The sequence below is a fragment of the Pangasianodon hypophthalmus genome, chromosome 8 (assembly GCF_027358585.1).
Source record: "Pangasianodon hypophthalmus isolate fPanHyp1 chromosome 8, fPanHyp1.pri, whole genome shotgun sequence".
Taxonomy (NCBI): Eukaryota; Metazoa; Chordata; class Actinopteri; order Siluriformes; family Pangasiidae; genus Pangasianodon; species Pangasianodon hypophthalmus.
This window is the reverse complement of record NC_069717.1, coordinates 28,218,273-28,239,496: the sequence shown is the minus strand read 5'-3', so window position 1 is coordinate 28,239,496 and position 21,224 is coordinate 28,218,273. Positions and strand designations below refer to the sequence as shown.

Here is a 21,224-nt window from a genome sequence, read left to right as displayed (position 1 = left end):
CCGGGGCCAGTAAAGTCCCAGAGATTGGATCAAACCATAGGCATGGAGTCAGCAGCAGCAGCATCTGACTCCTGGACATAATGATGAAGACAGATCTCTTCTTCACCAGAGGAGCTTTAGGGTCTTTTATTTAAGTTTAGAATTTGAACAGAAAAAAAAAGAACAATCAGTGGCTGGTGTAACTGGTCTTTCGAAGATAAAAAGGCATGAGTAAAAAAGACACATTTCATTTTTTGGCATCCAATTCAATTCAATTTCTTTTATAAATCACTTCAAACAATCAACATTATTACAAAGCAGCTTTACAGAAATCCGGATATAGATTTAGTTTTAGATTTCTCCCGAATGAGCGAGCCAGAGGTGACGGTGGAAAGGAAAAACTCCCCGAGAAGACATGAGGAAGAAACCTTGAGAGGAACCAGACTCAAAAGTGATCGTCCTCATGTGGGACAGCGGATAGTGCGATTATACAGAGAACTGTGCTGGAAAGATCCTCAGCATAAACTCAGGGTCTTTTTTTGATTTCAGTAGCTTTAAGCCTGTAATATCCAGGTGAAGTTATCCACTGTGTAATAAATGAGACTTGAGCATACTTTTCAGTAAATGCAATCGTTAAGCTGTCCAAGTCAGATCATCCAAAATCATCTTCAGGGTATCTGTATGGTGCCAACCACAGCAACCTCATGGAAAACTTTCAAATCCGAAATCCACATCCTGCTTTGGAGTTTTGTGCTTTTCACACACATCCATAACACGTCATCAGCAGTGAGTGAGGAGGCGCACGTGAAATACAGCCACGGGTGTGATGAATGTGAATGAGGTATTTCCTAAAAAATATCTTTGGAGGAGAAACTGAAAATAGACAGAGCAAACACACACTGTCCAGTAAAAATAACAGAAGCGTAAGTTTAGTGATGTGTGTTTGGTATAAAGCTAGTCGAGCGTTACGGACTTGAAACTCTTGGAAAAAAATTGAAATCAAAAATGCAGCCCCCTATCTGCCTTAATGTGTGTGTGTGTGTGTGTGAGATAGTTTTTGCCCCACATCATGCTTATTATGCCGTCAGTGAGATCTCAGGATATACTGCATTCCTCAACTCTAGTAGTTTCATCGTCCAGCTATTAAGCCCCGAACCCTGGAGCTGTGAAACAGCAACACTGTCCACTTCTTCTTCACGTCGTCCTGTAAGGAAACACGTTATAAGAAAACTCTAGAAGCTGAGAAGCATGCCATGAAGATGAGACTTTGAATGGGACTTGTGTTAATCTCACTGATGAAAACACTTATTAAACTACAAAAAAACACCTTAGCAAGTGAAAACAGTCAGTTATCATCATTAGCAATTAGCATTATTAGCATTATTATCAAGGATTTTTTTTTATTTTAAGATTACCGTAAACCAAATGTAAGATTTTTAAACGTATTTCTACTAATTTTAAGCTTGAAATACTCTGTTCTATTGGCAGATCATTTTTTTTCATTTTATTTCCAGAAAGAAAAGCAAATCAGGCTGAGAACCATGTGAATAATATAAGATTTGATTTATAATAATGATTTGGCCATGTTGAAGATATTTTCACTTCTATCATTTTTTGCAAGTCATCTGCCAAAAGAAAGACGTTGGCCACGTTCTCATCTTCCTCTGAGCAGCATGTGGATCTTCACAGTAATATCAGTGCACCACTCAGTGTTTGTGTGTCATTAAGGGAATGAGCAGGATGGAGGGAGCGACCTGTGGAGGGAATAAGTGAGTTCTGAGTTCATGACAAAGCCACGTTATCGTGATAACAGACGCCTCAGTGTGAGAGTGAAAGAATGAACCTGAATGTAATAAAAGAGGTTTAAAGAGGATGTGGTATGCTTAATGTGTAGCAGTGCAGCTTTTCTGGAGCCTTCCACAGCATGACTTATTGACTTCAATTTCACATATCAGTGTGTGTGTGTGTGTGTGTGTGTGTGTGTGTGTAAAATGCAGAGAGAGAGAGAGAGAGAGAGAGAGAGAAACCCTTAGTGTTTTCCCGATGGTGCCTCTCTATATTTTTCCGTCTCACACATCCTCCTTTTCCTGTACCGAGTTAATCTCCCTCCCTCGTTCCTTCTCTCTCTCTCACGCTGGCCCGTACTCATCTGTAACTCTGTAGGTGCGACTCACTGCCACAGGTAATAGCACGCCTAATCAAATTTCCCCCGCTGAGAAATGACGGAGAGAACGCGTGATAAATGCAAGGAGCTGAGAGCTGTTGGTGCAACGTGCATCCATCCATGCTTCACAACCTCATCCGTCCATCAGCGAGACAGACAGCGAGAGAGAGGGAGAGAGAGAGAGAGAGAGAGAGAGAGAGAGAGGGGGAGAGAAAACTATCCGTAAGGAAGAGAATCAAGTGTGGCAATGTTGTGAGAGACAGAAGGAAAAAGAAAACAGTAAATAAGGTAAAGATGAAGAAAGTGACATAAGAAAAGACAGACAGAGAGAGAGAGAGAGAGAGAGAGAGAGAGAGAACAAAAACGAGAATCTGGAAGGAAGAGAATCAAGTGTGGCAGTGTTGTGAGAGACAGAAGGGAAAAGAGAACAGTAAATAAAATAAAATAATGAAGAAAGCAACATAAGAAAGAGAGAGAGAGAGAGAGAGAGAGAGAGAAACCTCAGATGATAGATAGAGAGAGTCTCAGCCAGCTGGACAGATTAGAGCGTGTGTCGTCCCCATGGACGCGGATTAAATCACACATGCTTTATTTAGTGCTGATCTCTGTCTCTCAGAGTGCGTCACATGTCCAAGAGCTTCATCTGATCACGACTGCAGCTTTCTATCAGTCTCCTGAGAGAAACGAGTCGATAAAGAGTGCAGTAAAGAACTTCGGGTTGTAATCTTTAGACACCTACGCCCATTTCTGGTGTAGAACTCTCAGTTCTATTGCTGAATGATCGGATTCATCAGACGTATGATTGGGTGAAAGGTCTGCTGTGTGTGTATAATACAGTCAACTTCTTTGAATATTGAACAGCACATGAGTAAAAATACAAACCTTGCAGACAGAATATTAAAAAAGCATCTGTTTTCACTGATAATCTGTGAAGCTTTGACCGGATTTGTGATCTGCAGTTTGCCGGAAAGTCACTGTGTCATGCGACATCACTCAGAGTAAGCTTCGTTTTTCATGTCACAGAGAACATGGAGGACTTCAGCAGCTTCATATCACACCATGTTGCGTTTGCAGATGTGTTAAATCGAATGGTAATTAACTCCTTCAGTCAGATATTACGGTCCTGACTCATGTGTGTTCTTCACTATTGTGAAATTCACTATTTTTCTCCAATGAGAGGGAATAAAAACCATCTGCCTTTTTACACTTCTTAATAACGGGCCCTCTGATTGGCTTTACTGCACCACAGTCAAAGCCTGCATCATCATTCTGTACATCACTAACAAACACGGTGATCTGTATACAACCTGATCTGTCCCAACCTGATCTGTCACAAACACAGAGATCTGTAGACAACCCGATCTGTGTACAAACTGATCTGTAACAAACTGATCTGTCACAAACACGGAGATCTGTAACAACCTGATCTGTAACAAACACGGTGATCTGAATACAACCTGATCTGTAGCAAACACGGAGATCTGAATACAACCTGATCTGTGTACAAACTGATCTGTAACAAACACGGAGATCTGAATACAACCTGATCTGTAACAAACACAGAGATCTGAATACAACCTGATCTGTAACAAACACAGAGATCTGAATACAACCTGATCTGTGTACAAACTGATCTGTAACAAACACAGAGATCTGTATACAACCTGATCTGTGTACAACCTGATCTGTAACAAACACGGAGATCTGTATAAAACCTGATCTGTAACAAACACAGAGATCTGTATACAACCTGATCTGCATACAAAATGACAGAGAAATCTGCTTTTCTACAAACACTGTGATGAAAAAATGGCCGACACAAAACAGCTCATACTCAAATAATCTTCATGTAAAATCTTGGAAATTCTGAACTGAACTGAACCTTTCCTTCTCTCTAGGGTGGTATTATCAAGCCTTCTGTACACCTTTAGTGAGCTAAATAGGCAAAATCGGCTGCAGTCCATGCCTCTAGACTTCATCACTGAAGCGCCAGAGTCGAGAACATTTTCATGAATTAGCTAGCTTAAATAACTATGTATGTATATACAGCTATATATATATAGAGAGAGAGAGAGAGAGAGAAAGAGGGAGAGAGAGAACATTATTGATCCCCAAGGAGAAATTTGGTGTCACAACAGCCACAAAACAAGAGCAACAGGGAGGACTATGACTTAACAGTTCCCAAGACTTTAAAAATGCACAATAAATTCACAATATACCACAAATAAAAGGGCATAAAAATAAACATATAAAAAGCTCTCCAAGTTATTTACAGATGGAGATTCCTGTACAGATTAACTGTATGAAATAGATTACAGGCTGGCAGGCTTAAAACTATACATTACACATGTGTGATGAGCAGTTGTGGTAGTGTGTGTATAAAAATGTACAGTAGTCATAAGTAAAGTGGCTGTCTGTGTGTGTGTGTGTGTGTGTGTATAAGAATGTGCAGTGACTCTATGTAAAAACTGTTGTGCAATACGGGGTGTAGTAGTTGGGTATGAAAAATCAGTAGACATGTCCATCGTCTCGAGTGTCCACACAGCTCGCTAACCTCGTTGCTGTCTCACTGTAGAGTCAGATAGCAGTCGGTAAAAATGACTTCTTGTACCTTTCTTTGTCACAGCGAAGCTGCTGTAATCTACTGGAGAAGAAGCTCGGCTGTTTGGCCAGTGTGGAAGGGAGGGGTGTTTGCTATTGTCCATGATCCTCTCGATATTGTCCACCATCCACCTTTCCACCACCTCCAGGGTGTCCAATGCATCGCCAGCTCTGATGCTGCTCCTCCAACTGAGTGCAGCAAAGAACACTGTACTCGCAACCACAGACTGGTGGAAGGACCCCAGCAATTTGGTCCATACACTGAAGGATCTGAGTTTCTTCAGGAAGTAGAGTCTGCTCATACCCTTCTTGTAGATCGCCTCACTGGTGGTCCTCCAGTCCAGTCTGTTACTGAGGTGGACGTTTGGTTTCTGAGAACCAAAAGTCCACGGGGTGGAGCTAGATCTGATCCGACTCCTCCCACAAGCCGAACTCCTAAACCTTAACCTTAACATGACACAACACACTTAAAAGTTACAACAACACACTTAACACACAGAGTTGTCTCCACCCAATTGCTCTTTTGGCTTGACTCCACCCAGATAGGAGGGGCTAGATCAGGTGGGGACTTTTCATTCTGCAGAAAGGGATACTTGGATTTTCCTGGTGAAAGAATCCTGGTTTTAACTCATCAGTTAATTACCAGCTTTAGAAAAAGTGTGAATCCGAATCCACCGCCGATCCAGGAGCCACCACGACTCACACCTTCAAATCCGTCTCAGAAACGCTACTGATCTCACTCATCTGATTACTGACTGCATCCGTTTCCTGTTTCACTCTCCATCTACTCCGTGTGTATAAACCAGTTCACTCTCCTCACTTCTTTCTGAGGTTTTGCTATTATTCTGCTGAAAAATTCTCAAAAAAAAAAAAAAACTTTCCTTGCATTATCCAGTTGCTTCTTTCCTTTTTTTTATCCTGACTCTCCTTCATTGCTCCGTTCGCCCGATCGACCGACTTCAATTCTGTCTGCTGATTTGGATTTTTTTTTAAATTAAGCTCACACTTAAAAGCTCATGTTTACATCCACCTTCTTCTGCGTCGTGACTAAATTTCTGTGGTTTTTCCATTTTTAGATGATGATTGTGTGTGTGAGTTACTTTATCTGTTAAAGCCTCAGGGCTATCAGAGTAAAGTAAAGCAGGAAGAGCAGAACGATATTACAGAAAGAGAAAAGTGATAAAAAGAAAGTGGAAACCTACTCCAGTGGAGGAGCGTGAGGAAGAAGAAGCCGTTTGAAATTCCTTAAAAAAACATTTAACCATTATACCATTATACCAAGCTGTATAAAGTTGAACAAGCAAAGAGGCCAATGTGGATGCGTGTTTGATTTCATATGAATGAAGTGGGAGAAAAAAGTGCTGAATGAATGCTAACGCTGTCCATAACCTGAACCTGAACCTGAACCTTAACCTTAACCTGAACCTTCGTATCTTCTACAAATTAAATCGTGCAAATGTTACAAATTAGTAAGTGTGAGATGAGGTAGGAATAAAATGTCTTGAACATGTGGAGCAGAAATAACTCTACAAACAAATAAAAATTGGCAGCTAGAGAGTTAGAAATGTTTTTTGGCTTTAAAACTGCGGCTTGTTCCTGTGGAGGTTGTTCTGGAATGGCTAAGTGACGTGCTGTAGTAGGAAGTCAAGCACGTGTAGAGTATAGAGTATAGAGTAGACTGTAAGTGCGCAATCTGAGTATTTTTCTTTCATGTCACTTCGTTTGTGATTTTGTTTGGAACATCTTTTCATCTTCTCCATATTCAGAAACAGCTGTGAGACGCTAAAAATTACCGGTGTTGCTAATCTCCTGCTTTCTTTGTGTGCTTGTTTTTCCAATCCTGACCTGCTGCAGTGTGTGTGGGAGTCACTTCACAGGAAAAAAACCCTTTCTTACAATCATCAAGCAGCAAAGGGTCTTCTGTAGATTGGAAAATCAGACACGTGTGCTTTACGTGCTATAATTGCCTAACACAGATGTGTCAGAAAACGTGCCAAATTAGCAGTGATGCCTTTGAACGCTAGGTTTGTTTATATTATTTCCCTGGTTGCGACACACTGCGGTGGATTACGCTCTATGATAAGACGCTGATTTGGGTTAGCGAGCGTAATCGTACCAGCGTTCAGCAGCGCAGATGAGAACGAGGGGCTCTTCCTGTGTTAGTGTGTACAGTATGTGTTTATTAAGCACGTTTAATTACACTCCGTATTTACGATATTGCTACGCTGAGTAAAAGCGGTGTAAAAAAAAACCCTTATTAAAACATTTTCTCACATTAATTAATGGTGTGAGTTTCCAAGATCTGATCAAAATGTCAAAAAGTTGTTCTTTTTAAAAATCCGAACCTCCAGCCATGTTTTTTTTCTCTAATAAAATATAAGCAGTTGGGTGAAATTTAATAAGGCAGGAGTCCAGACGAGGCTTTTTCCTGGTGAATAGGCGCGCATATGCTGCTCAGCGAGATGTTTACTTGTGTACATATCTGCTCTTGTAAGCTGAGCCGCCTTATGGCGCCGGACTTAATCTTTCCAGTTTAGCGAGCTCCGACAATCTGCTCCTAATGCGTAAAATTACACCTGTCAGAGCCGAGCCCAGTTCATTAACGCTACTTCCTGACCCGTGCAAATGTGCGATTAAGAGCACGATGGAACACAAAGAGCACAGCTCTGCACTTAATTACTGCAGAGCGAGAGAGAGAGAGAGAGAGAGAGAGAGAGAGAGAGAGAGAGAGAGAGAGCGGTGCCTTATGTAAGAGATTAACTGCAGCTAGTAAACACTGATAGGAAGTGGCCAAAGCTATTTCAAAGCATAAGTGCAATGGAAATTTCATCTTCTTCAAAATAGGACAGCAGACGTTTAGTGGTCAGGAAACTTAATAAAACTTATTATCATTTGCGATGTATTACACAGAACATTTTTTTTTTTTTTAGAAAATATCCGTTGCTGATTTAATGAAACATGTATAATATGAAATATCCGGGCGATTTGACCCCACGCCGGATCGTTGCTAAGAAATTCTGATCAACAAAAAAGATTTTACCAAGAAACCAAAACAAGTTCAGTGAAATCAGACGTCTTCCAAATGACATTCAGTAGAACAGGAGACATGTGATGAGCAGTTCTCTTTATATTCAATCTCAATTTCCTTTCATCTATTCGACTGAATGACATTAAAAAAAAAAAAAAACGAAAATCTTAGCAAGTGAAAATATCTCGTATGTAGTCAGATTTATCTACTGTAGCCTAACGTAAGATTATTAAACCTATTTCATCTTAATGTTACATTTCTTATTCTACTGCCAGACCGTTTTTTCTTCCTTCTAGAAATGAAGGCTTAGCAAAAATATCTGCCAATAGAACAAGGTTATGAGTAAAATGTCTAGAAACAGGTTTAATAATCTTAGATCTGGTTTATTGTAATCTTACGGCAGGAAACACTCAGAGCAGTTCGACTATATTCAAGACGTTTTCACTTGCTGATGTCGTTTTTTTGCATAAAGAGAAAGGGATGTGCTGTAATCGTATCAGTGGTGGACAAATCAGTAGCCTGGGAGCCCAGGACCAGCAGATTTCATGACAATTAGGTTCAATCAAAGCAGAAAAAGCAAATAAACCTCTACATCTTGTTGACGTTTTTAAACAAACGTTTTTAATTTAGCTGTCGATAGAATGGTTTTTACTCGGCGGATGATGGAAACACTGGGAAAAACGTCTAAAAAAAAGTCTCTTGTTTAATACATGCTATCACTTCACAGTGAAACACGTCGAGAGAAAATAAAGACGCTAGTCAAAGCTGAATAATATCTTTTACGTGCGACGTGATGAGAACACTACAGCTCATAGCCAAAACACTTCTTGCTACCTTTTTGAAATGTGCTACGTTAGATGTTTCGCTAGAAGACGTTTTGTTTGCTTACTCTCTATCAGCGCACTTCACTAGCTAATTAGCTCGCTGTATGTTATAATATTACATTCGTAACCACTTTTGAACCTCATCAGAACATTTAACCCTGTGAGCTCGCTGATATATCTGTCTTCATAACTTCCATTTTTTAAATTTCTTCCCTCCACCAGGAATGATCACCAAACAGCTTTCATCATAAAAAAAGAATCACAGGATCACAGGGTTCTTCACAACACCAAATTGCACAGGCGAACAGATTACGAAGGCTGCCAAAGCTCATTTAACTTGTCCATCATCATATTTTTACCAGCAGATATCACGCAGAGAAACCAGCTGGATCGGTGTAATCACACGCCTCAAAGAGAATAAAAACATTCCCTGTCTGTAAAAAGAAAAAAATCTTTATTTCCAAATCTTGTTTGCAAGCGTCAGAAGTTTCTGGATCTTTTATATAAATTTTTACAAGCGAACCGAATAGACTCCACTTGACATGAAGTCAACATTAGCATGGATCAAGACTTCTTTCAACTCAATCACATTTCAGACCGTGGCAATGAAATACAGAGTTTCTGACCTACAACAGGCGGAAAAGGGCAAACGAAGCAAGGTAGCAGAAAAGCAGGAGAATTTTAACTCGCTGCTTTCATTTGAGCAGGCTAGGATTCGTGACCTCTGTTGGACTTTTGCTCAGTCTGGAAAAAAGCCAAGCCGTGTTTTTTTCCTCTGCTGAATCTCATTTGTGAATGAAAGCCTGGTCAGAGGTGTTGGGGAGGGTGAAGTTTTACCTCGTGATGCTGCGTTCACTTCATCGCCTGAGTCTAGCATTATAGATTTTTCCAGCAAAAAAAAAAAAAAATAATCCATGTGAGCAGTATTGATGGAAATAAAGCTCCAAAACTCTTTTCTAGCTCAGGTATCATAATAATTTAAGTGGAAATAAAAGATGACACTAATATGGCCGTTTTGGTTCAGATTTACAAGCCCCGGTTAATTCACAGTAACACCTTCCAACCTTCACAGCCTCTGAGATCGCAAAAACGATTTCAGTATAATTCCACTTTTACACAAAGGTTAAAACAAATGTCTTCTAAGTGGCATTTCATAACACGACCATAATTTAACTCCCAGATTAACCTTCTGAGCTGAGAGGGAAACTCCGAGATGAGATTTCCGTCTGTGACGTGAGACGACTGACCTCTGAGCGTAGCTAGACTCTTTCTTCCGACAGTGCAGGGTGACGACCCGGTGACCTTCGACCCTGGCGTCCTGACTGATCATCCACAGCATGGGGTTGCAGGGTCGCGCCCCCAAGAATGTCACGCCGTCTTTGAGCTTCACCCTGTGAGGGAGAAAGGAAGGAAGGCGTTAGCATACACTGCGTGACGAAACTGGCAATAAGGTGAGAAAAAAACAACGAAATAAAATACTTTCTCTGTCCCAAAAGAAGCTTCATGTCCAGTTAGGATTCCATTTTAACAAAAGTTTTTTCCTCAATCACTGTTCTCGGTGATTGTGAGGCCATATGTGTGTGTTACCCACAATGCACTGCACATATGGGAGCTTAATATCTGCGAGTGGTGAGTTGATTCACAAACGTACCATTTCAATGCTTCATATGGTGTTAGTGGTGTGTAACACCTTCGTTCATTACGGGAGATGCGGCTGGTGTAATTCGATGTGTTAGTCATATGGGCCGTGTGATTCAGGTGCCATCAATACTCATTGTAGTTGTGAATGAGATTCAAGGATGTTCAGGTCAATTCAACACAGTTAACATTCATCATACGCTCCGAGCCTCTCGACACGTTCCTCTCCATTTCCTCCATTTCCTCACTCCTGCTTTCTGCTTTCAGAAGAAACTTTTAAACATGGAGGTGGAGATGGAAGAAGAATCGTGTATAATCATTTCGCCTTCACAGGCCACACCTCCTTCAGTGGGAATGACCTGCACAAATGCCACACCTCTTTTATTTGGGTCTGATTGAGGCCACACCCCCTTTAGTGAGACTGACAGCCACAGAGGCCACACCTCCTTCACTGTGACTGACAGATACAGAAGCCACACCTCCTTCACTGAGACTGACAGATACAGAAGTCACACCTCCTTCACTGTGACTGACAGATACAGAGGCCACGCCTCCTTCACTGTGACTGACATATACAGAGGCCACACCTCCTTCACTGTGACTGACAGATAAAGAGGCCACGCCTCCTTCACTGTGACTGACAGATACAGAGGCCACGCCTCCTTCACTGTGACTGACAGATAAAGAGGCCACACCTCCTTCACTGTGACTGACAGGCACAAAGGCCACACCTCCTTCACTGTGACTGACAGATAAAGAGGCCACACCTCCTTCACTGTGACTGACAGATACAGAGGCCACGCCTCCTTCACTGTGACTGACAGATACAGAGGCCACACCTCCTTCACTGTGACTGACAGCCACAAAGGCCACACCTCCTTCACTGTGACTGACAGGCACAGAGGCCACACCTCCTTCACTAAGACCAACCAGCACAAAGGCTACAGCTCTCTTATTGGGACTATATCAGGCCACGCCTTCTTCACGCAAACCAGCAGGTACAGAGGCCACACCTACTTTACTGACAAAAAGCCAGAAGTCTGTTCCGGAGAGAGAACTAAGAGAAACGAGGTGTCAGTGGAAAGTAACGATTATTTTTTCTGCAAGTAATTCCTAGTAATAAAAAATAAAGTTTTGTGTTAACAGACTTTAATAAATCCATTTATCCTCCATCACTAAATTACTTTTGGCCAATCAGATGACTCGAGGCGGTCAATGTTTACACCCACAACAATTAGTCTTCCTGTTCGAGTCTGCACTGAGCCTTAAATGATTGAAATAGATCTTTCAGGTAGATCATATTAAATAAATAAATAAATACAGGAATGTAACGCATTCTCTCTCGGTTGTTCTCATGTGTCCCACTTGACCTACTGTGTAACGATCTGCAGTGCTTCTGAGCTATTCATTATGCTGAGCATCAGATTAATAGCTGCCACGTGCTTTTCTTTCACTCCTAGTCAAGTAGCACTCACTTCTCTGAAGTGAACACTAGGCTCTATCCTTCCCTGTCACGAGTGACGCTCGCTTAGCGCTAATGTATAGCTCCGTTTGCCTCCAGCCCTATTAGCGCTCCCACTCACTGTTCGACTCTAATGGAGGCGTGAGTCATAACGGAAATGCTTCATCATCTAAACAAGCTGTCTGAGAGACATTTTCCTAGAAACTCTTGGGATTTTGGTGACATTTTCAGTACATTTTCAGTCGCGCGCCAGGTTTTTGTCCTCTCGCAATTGCTCCTCTGCAACAAAATTGCCATAATGGTACACTTTCTAACATTGTATTTAATGCTCACAATACCAAGTCAAATAATACCTTGTCCTTACACATAAAAAACACAAAAATGAAAAACAAGTCTGTCACAAAGATACAGACGTCCAAGATGTGTACTAAATTAAAGCCATTACCGGATTTCAGGTAATAAATCATACAAAGATGCCCAGTAATCAGATTATTAAGAAAATGTGGAGAAATTAAATCTAATTTTCTACTTCTGTTTATGTTTTTTTATACACACAATGGTTGCACAGGGTCGAGCCTCTCTCTCGAATAACAGAGAAAATGAATAACAGAGTGATTTTGACTTCTTGTGTGAAAAACTCTTGAGAGAATGAAGAGCTGCTTGTAAAAGAGCTGATAGCGGTTATTAAACTGATTTTAATATCAGAGTCCTGGATAAAATATTGTGTGTTTTTTTTTTTTTAGTTTTAGTTTTGTGTCATTCCAGATAAACTTTGTTACACATTTAAGACAAGTTTTCTTTCTTATCATTTAGTTATTGCTTGTCGTGCTTTAGTTTATATTTTGGCTTTGCGTTGGTCCTGGCTCCGCCCCTGACCTGTCATTGGTCCGTTACTGATGGTGCTCACCTGTTCTACGTCCTTGATTAGTTTGTCTATTCATGTGTTGTGTTTTAGTGTCATCGCGAAGTCTTGTCGTTTGTTCTGTGCATTTCTGAGCCTTGATTTTTCTGTTTTCAGACTCGCTGATATTGAATTTTGCTTAAGACGAATTTGCTTGTTTGTGTTTTCTGACACGGTACGTCCTTGCGTCCTGCTTTCACTTACTGCATGTTACAACATTATTCTATTTACAAATCTCCATGGTTATACAATAAAAATGAGCTTATAGTACACATAGTCTTAGAATTCTAGAAAAATAAATTATGTTTTACACTTTTACAGGAACATTAGGTCATCCTCTGAGTGTTACCCGATTGAAAGGACAGGAAAGAATATACTATTTGCCATTTACTACTTAAGAGACTGAAAGTCAATTGTTCTGTGCAACTTCACAGTTGACATTATGGCCTTTAGCAAATGCCAAATGAAAGTAAGTTATTATTTCACTTAAAACACAGAGACACTGGAACACTGGAGACTCCGAGGCAGAGTGAGGACCCAAGAGCATGAGGTTTAATAAGGATCAATGCAAACTCAGTGTCAGTGTAACAGGCAGTGGATATTTTACCATAAAGCAGAGTCCAGGCCTAAGGATACTCCAAATGACAAATACTCCAAATGACAAATACTCCAAATGACAAATACTCCAAATGACAAATACTCCAAATGACAGAACCAGAAAACAGAGCATGGGTCAAGGGACACAAAGACAACACTAGAACAGCGTCTCAGAACTTACACAATACACAAAACGAATGAACGCCCATGACCGGTCTATAAACCTAGATGTAACCCGGAAGTCTATGTGATGTCAGAGGTCACGCTACAGGTCCAGTGAGGGTGCCCTCTTGTGGCAGGGATGGGAAATGTCCTGAGTCCTGTCTCGCACATACACGAGCAATGTTTTAGTGCTTTTCTTCAATGTCTGAGGAATTTCTATCCTCTTCTACACAGTTCTATGAAAATACCGAGATGTACTTAGAGTGTATTTAACTGAAGATTTCTCCAAACTTTCCTATTTGTAGTCCTGGTGTTTAAAATTGTAACTTGAATTCAGTACCATGTCGCGTTTGCATTTAAATAGTGCGGCTCATTTTTGCAAAATTGTTTATATTTGTCAGTAGAATGAGACAGCAAATTGCCCTTCAGCTTTCTCTAACTGTTATTCCTATATTTCTACAAGCTACTATATTATTTATAAGTTAAATACCTATTTTCTTGCTTTATAGCTCTATTCGGATCGGATCAGTTTCTCAGCAGGACGTCTGTAATAAATTTTCTACACGTCTCCTCACGTCTTGCATCTGGGCAGCAAAAGAATGACCACAAGAGGAATGAGTTTCTAGCGGGTTGTGTTTTCTACCAACCCAGACGTTTGTGTCACATGGTCATGTGATCAAGAAGGAACAATAAGGAGGAGGCGCTGGAGTAGAGAAGAGACGCTGGCTCTTATTTCAGTTCGGGGAGAACCAAGGTTCCAGCAACAATTTCAAAATACAATAAAACTAAAAATAATCATCCCTTTTTCGTTTCATGTTTCGAGAATAAAAACATTTATTTGTGTGTTTGATATCTGGAGGAGGGGCACTGATACACGCACTACAAGACTAAATACGGCAAGTAGAAGAAGTCAAACATCTTTTTTTCCAGTGTGAGGTGACATCTGAAGTTAAACAGCTTACCTCAAACACGCAAGAACGACGAGAAACAAGCGTGACTAATAAACACCCTCCACATCATGGTGCCAAGAACACCAAACACTGACCATATAAGGATGGGGGGAGGGACTAACTATGCTGGGGCGTTTCTGTAGCAGGACACGCTGAGTTAGCCGTAGAAGAACAGCAACATGAGATCTGTCAGAAAGCTAACCTTTGGGTGAAGATGTATCTGATGCTGATTCTAACTCTGAATCGTTCAAACCGTTCGGGCAAAATGAAACAGCTGAAGTCGGGACGGTTCAGATACGCATGAAAGGTTGGACATGAAAGATATTTCCTGCCCGTAAGTCCAACAGAAGATTTATAGAGGTGTAAAAAATAATCCATTGGAGCAAACTCGGCCTATTTATCCATGTCATTCAGCACCTGGTGAGATTCTGTCTTTAAAAAAATGAAATGTCGTCAGGTGTGATGGAGTGCTCTGAGGTTTCTGATGGAAAGGAAATAAATAACAGTGTCTCGCTGGGTGCACACAGGAATCAGACGTGTGCAAGTAATTCTGATTGGGGATGATGATGCAGAGAACATGCGCTTCGAGTGGAAACGAGACACGTTTCTTTCCTTCTGTCTCTGTATGTACAGACGTAGTTCATTCAAACAGTACGTTGTGTAATGGAGTCATGTCTTAATGACTAACACACGATCTCGAGTCACAGAGATCCTCTGCATGCTTAGCATTATCATCTGCTCAGCTTTCAGTCTGTCGCAGTAGTGGAAAGAGTAGAAACACACTGAGTTGAGTAAAAGTACTGCTACTGTAGGAATCGTTCACTTGACTAAAGGTATCAAGACAATTAAGAGTAAATAAGTCATCTGCTGTAACAGTAACTCTGCTTCATCACACAGCCTCGTTGGTGATTATTTGCTTAAAACAGCATCACACTGTGTGTTTTATTCATTACGTGTACTGCTCTTCCAACTACCGGAGATGGTTATTGAGTCTTGCAGTTTCGTGTTTATAGAGCTTCCTGTTGTCTTTGTAATCTTCGCTTAACGATAAATTGATTTAAATTAAAATGAACAAGTCGAGTGCGTTTGTATTCTTGCTAACGCTTTCTTCTGCCATTAATTACTCAGCGTTAATTAAACCTGCAGTTGTTTTTCATTTCCTCTTCATCCCTGCATTCGTAACCCGTATGAGTCATGGGAAACATGATGTTGAAAACTGTCTATAGGCTGGAGCAGGACTTATTCAACATCCAAGTGACATCTTAAGTTTAATACAGAGCTTTCACACCATTAACCATTAAAAGATCTGGCTAGCTAGTCTAGCGAGTCACTCAGCTAGCTAATGTCTGACCTGTACATGTTTCTGCAGGTTGGATGTTGAGCTGCTGAGGTGATTTTTCGCTCGCGGAATATAATTTGCAGATCGTTATCACGCTGTTCATGTAAAGCTGAAGAAAGCTGATAAACAGGGTCAGGGACGCTCATATGTCTCCACTGTCTCAGACACTGCAGCTAAACATTCAGCTCCTGAAGTGTAGAGCTACATCAGAAAGGAAATGGAATTATTTAAAATTAGGACATACTGACTTGTAATTGGCTTTCAGTTATTTCATTATTATTATTATTATTATTATTATTCTCTGTAACCGTGATCAAAAATAAATGAAACGTAGCTGAATATTTCAGTCTTAGACGTTTGTACTTTACCTGTAGATTCGAAATAGTCCAGTAAATATTTCAAAAGGCCTGCGCTTGGCATGTACGTCCCTCTCTGACCTCCCGTTCGGGAGACTACAGGAAGAATTACCCTTTCCATTTCGGATGTATCTTGTGTATTTCAGAGGAGTGAATTTATTACGCCCTGCAAGATCGAGGTTGGTGTTATTTAGGACAGCTCGCAGGGTTTTGCGGGGTTTTTCGAGGTCTTGCTGGTCAGCATGTGTCTTAAGGAGAGCTTTCATTCATCCCATAGTGCTCGGTCTGCTGTTTTTTCTGTTGCTGTTGTTGCTCAAGCAGGAATGAGAATAAAGGTGGTTCTCTCCTGGAAGATTTAGAAGCTTTAAAAGCTTAACCTGGTTAAAGCAAGTTTTTTGTTGTATATTGTGTGGAATATTTGTAGAAAAATCAATATATGAGTTGATCATATGTAATGAAAAGATGAGCTTTTAATGCACGTTCTGTTTGTTTGTTTGTTTGTTGTTGTTGTTGTTGTTGCTACTTTTTCCATATCCAGACTTTTACACAGAGTAAAAAAATAAGTAAAGTCTAATCTATGTCTCTTGCTCTCTGGTGGTTTCCTTTATAAATAATGAGGAGATAACTGAAATGGGATGCGGGTCCCCAGGTGGCCGTATGAGGAAAATCAAAACAGCAGCAGATAAAATCCAATAAGCCGTGTGTCTGAGTGCTATCGTATGTCTCCTACAGGGGCACAATGGCTAAAGTGGACACACACTGTTGTTCCTGGGCAATTTAGCTTGGGGAATACAATTTTCTTCCACAGGAACTTCAAGCCAGCCTCAGGATGACCAAAACACTGCGTTAAAACACTGAACACAACTTTGAACAACCCTAACTGTGTCTTCTGGGATTTGTGTTCAGTTCAGAGTGAATGAAATATTACCTCACACTTTCTCCGAATAGTTCATTAAATCTTTATGATACGAGAGCGCACTCAACTGTGACTCTTTAATTCGTCAGATGAGAATTTCCTAAATCAGTTCACAGTGAAGACTGCAGTTCCTCCTCATTAGCGCCACGGTAAGTCGACTCAGCTAATCATGGATTCTCCGTGATTTTGCGTTCATTTATCATTCTGTTCACGTTGAATTTCACGTGCACCTCAGACTGGTCAGAACGCGTTGATTAATTTTCTGCTGCTAATCGCAGGTTTATTATTAACGTCCTCATTTGAATACTTTATCGTTTCTGTAGTAACGCGCACAAGGACTTGTACGGACGATACTCAAGATAAACGTGTCTAATCATTGATGGAGTGAGGTTTTAAGTAAGGAGACGTTTGGTTAACATTTACGGAAGGAGTCTCCAGTGTCAGCTTTACGTTTTCTGACATCTTCAGGACAGAGGAGTTTACATTTTTCTGCGGTTTGTTGTTAACCTGACAAGCTGCGTTTTTGTGTCTTATTAGCTTCAAAAGAGAGAAAAAAGGAAAAGGGACATTAAATATAACCTTAAATGGATAAAAAGTATAATGTTTTCTTCTTTAATAAATATAAATTTGCAATCATTGTGGTATAAGAGGTATAAAATGTCAGGACATGCTGTTATAGGAAAATAATCAACTTTTTATTCATTACGTGTACTGCTCTTCCAACTATCGGCTTAACGTTAAACTGATTTAAATTAAAATGAACAAGTCGAGTGCATTTGTATTCTTGCTAACGCTTTCTTCTGTCATTAATTACTCGACATTAATTAAACCTGCAGTTGTTTTTTTATTTCCTCTTCATCCCTGCATTCGTAACCCGTCTCACGCCCAACCTAGCCACACACACAATCGATTTTCCTCCATTTTCTTTCGAAATGAAGAGTAGTTATGGTTTAAAGTTCTGCCCTGTCATCATGGAGGCTCTGAAGGCTGGAGGTTGTCGATTTTTAAACCCCGCTGAGACACGTTTGTGATCGGAGGCTGCATAAATAAACTTTCGCTTGACGTGATGGACCGCTGCACAGCACGCCGGCTACACGAATCGTTTTTATGAATACGGAAGGACGAATCAAGTGCTGAACGTTTTAGTCTGCTCTAACCAACAGAGACATGCGCTAATTATATCTGAGAACATCCCGATTTCTGCGCTAACTCTGCCTGCATTTAATTAGCTTCCGATTTTCTTTTGCACGCCGGATCAGTGCCATGCCAGTGCAGAAAACTTAGCAGTTCATCTTTACAGCCGTATCTGAAGCTGTATTTTCACCACACATCATATTAGCAGCTTGATTCTCTGCTCTTTGCTGGTCTAGTGTTATTAGCCTGTTATGTGTAGCACTAGCATGTCATTAGCGCTAGCATATCTGCAGTTAACCCCTCAGTAAGAACCTCACCCGAATTAAAAAAAAAAAACAGTTTGAATTTTATTATTAATAAACTACAATCTCCTGTGGATCTGCTTCAGCGTCTCATAACGCTACATGGATGTATAATATTCAGTCTTTTGAAAAATGAAGTGGAATTTATTTTAAACCATTAGTGAGCTTATCACTAATGCCCACATTTACTCGACATATACCTTTTAAGTGTAACTGGAGAGTCAGGATCTGAATTTAAGTGACCGTCATTAAAACTGCATTATAAATAAACTAAATTAAACTGAATTGAAATGAAATACAAGTTGGCAGGAGTCCAGTTTGTGTTCTTGCCAACAATCTGTGGTTCTTTTGTGGTCAAGGACTTTGTCCTCTATTATTGCTGATCCATCTTTCAGTACTGATTAGATCTCCTAATACTTTAGTTACTTATACATCTAAGTAATGTCTTTAAGTGCTGATATATTTTCGTTATGTCGTATCGCTCGATATTAAATATCGTATCCAATATTTGGTTTTCTTTATCCTGCCGTTTTACATTAGTCATTTATTTTTAAAATATGTTTGTAGACATTAAATAAAGTTTCATCAAACAGTTTATTTTTTAAATGCAACACTACTGGCACTATTTCTGGGAAATTGTTTGCAAACCTACGTATACGTATATATCCTGATGCATACCTGGTATCGAAGAAAAGCCTTTGAGAATCATGAAATGATATTTTGCTCATATCGCTCTCTAATTTCCAGTCTGTAATAATTATAAAAATACTGCGGATACCTGCAGTGTAAGAGGAAACGTATTGAGACGTAATTGATCATGACATCAGTATTATATCATCACATCGCTCGGACCTGGAGCCAAATATGACGGATATATCCAGGATAAAACATCTCCTTAATGTCATCGACATCTCTTCTGTTCAGTCTAACCCGAAAATGTAGACCACAAATGGGTTGGTCGTTATGGTGAAGCCTCAAGAGTGTGTCTTTTGTAGCTTTATTTAAGCCCTCGTCAAGCTGGATTACTTTACTAGGAAGCTAACGTTTAACTCTGTGCCTATTGGAAATGTGTCGTTTTTGATAATTAGTGTGAACCGTGATAATTCAGCACTTTATCAAACGCAGAGCTGTGAAGTTATGGAAATGTAATAAGTAAACCTTGTGATAGACACTGTGTGTGTGTGTGTGTGTGTGTGTGTGTGTGTGTGTGTGTGTTGCATCTGTCATGTAACATTAGTGGTAATTTGTGTAAATTCCACTGACACGCTATTCCTTCCAAATTCCCTTAAGAATAATGACATTACTGCAACCTCCTCTGGCAAAAACGAAACCCGATTTAATTTACTGTACTTTTAAAACTACATAATTAGATCCTAAGAAACACTTTTCTACCTTTAAGTTTGTGCCTTGGGGAACAAAACAGACCTGTACAGTCATTTTTTCCTCTAACAGTGATCGATATTACAACATACCGACAATAACGGCATCTTCGGTGTGTTATGACCATCTAAATATTAAACATGTGTGTGTGTGTGTGTGTGTGTGTGTGTGTGTGCCACTGATTAGGCTCTACATTACGACCTGACACAGAGGATATAACGGCTCTCAGCAGAAGATCGTTAACGGCCGTGTCGTGGTGGTACTACTGCTCCCACTGACTGTAGCCTCTCATCTCATTAGCGTCTAGTTAACACGTGATACAGTGTTAGGACACACGGCAACAGATCACAATTAGCAAAAAAAAAAAAAAAAAACCTGTGCTGATAAAACAAGCTTCAGTGCTGTAACGCATCAGGAAGCTGGACATGGAGCTTCGTCTGGGTTCTAAGTGGAGGCTAAAGAGCAGACGCGGGATCTTCATCAGGCTGGAGAACCACTGTGCTCGGTCTGGTGTGTTATTAGTGCCAAGCTCATTGAGTGTGTGTGAGTGTGAGTGTGTGTGTGTGTGTGTGTGTGTATGTGTTTTCTAATTACATCTGCGTTGTCCTTTTCGTGAGTGAGTGTGTGAGTCGCTTGACCATCACATATAGCTCAGCTCTGAGATCCTCTTTCAGCTAAAGCGCCTCAGACTAATAATAAACGGATTAAAAACGTGTTATTATTTAAAACTCTGAGGAGACGTTCATTTTACACTTAAGGAAGGAGTCTCCAGTGTCAGAGGTAAAGCTGTTGAACAGTGGTTTTCCAACATCTTCAGGACAGAAGATGTCTTATTAACTTCAGGAGAGATAAAAAAGAGAGGCTGATGAGGGAACGACTGTTTACAGCTGCTATAACGTAAGTGAGAACAGGAACTAAGTTGTGTCGTGGAACATTAAATGTAACTAGAAATGGATAGAAAGTATGAGCATACTTTATTAAATATAATGGCATGTTGCTGTGGTATATAAGGAATAAAACTCTGTTTCCACTGCAAAGTTAATTATTTTTTCTGGAACAGAATCTGTCTGATTGTTTAATTCCTCTTATATCACAGCAACATACCAATGTGACAATAAATGGATAAAAAAGTACGACATATCGTTCTTTAATAAATAATACATAGTAATTGTTGGCATGTTGCTGTGGTATAAGAGGAGTAAAACACTTAGGGACGCTCTGTTATTGGAACATAGTCAACGTTGCCATGGTAACAGTAACTCCGCTTCATCACACCACCCTGTCGTTGATTAGTTTTCCTATAACAGCACACTCCCTCATGTCTTATTCCATATTCGAGTATAAAAAAGTGTAACACGCATAGAGCGCTTTGTTAAGGAGTAATCCCGTAATGCATGTAGTGTTACCATGACAACCGGCTCCTCTAGCTAGCCTGTATGATTATCGAGCGCTGAGTGAGATATTCGTTTCGTTACAGCTGTAATACGGAAC

The 21,224-nt window shown here is 40.3% G+C and overlaps 1 protein-coding gene across 2 annotated transcripts in view; it reads right to left on the bottom strand.

The window, feature by feature from the left end:
* Positions 1–21,224, bottom strand: part of si:dkeyp-14d3.1 (transmembrane protein 132C) — a 214,835-nt gene that overhangs the window by 73,419 nt on the left and 120,192 nt on the right. The window contains exons 1-2 of one of the 2 annotated variants that reach the window (XM_034306291.2): positions 13,205–13,432; positions 9,844–9,987 (exon numbers count right to left, since the gene is read on the bottom strand). In XM_034306291.2, coding sequence (XP_034162182.2) covers positions 9,844–9,935 — 92 coding nt within the window. In that variant the 5' untranslated portion in view covers positions 9,936–9,987; positions 13,205–13,432. Of the gene's footprint in view, positions 1–9,843; positions 9,988–13,204; positions 13,433–21,224 lie in introns of those variants that run through there. The other variant, XM_034306290.2, reaches the window with a different exon arrangement.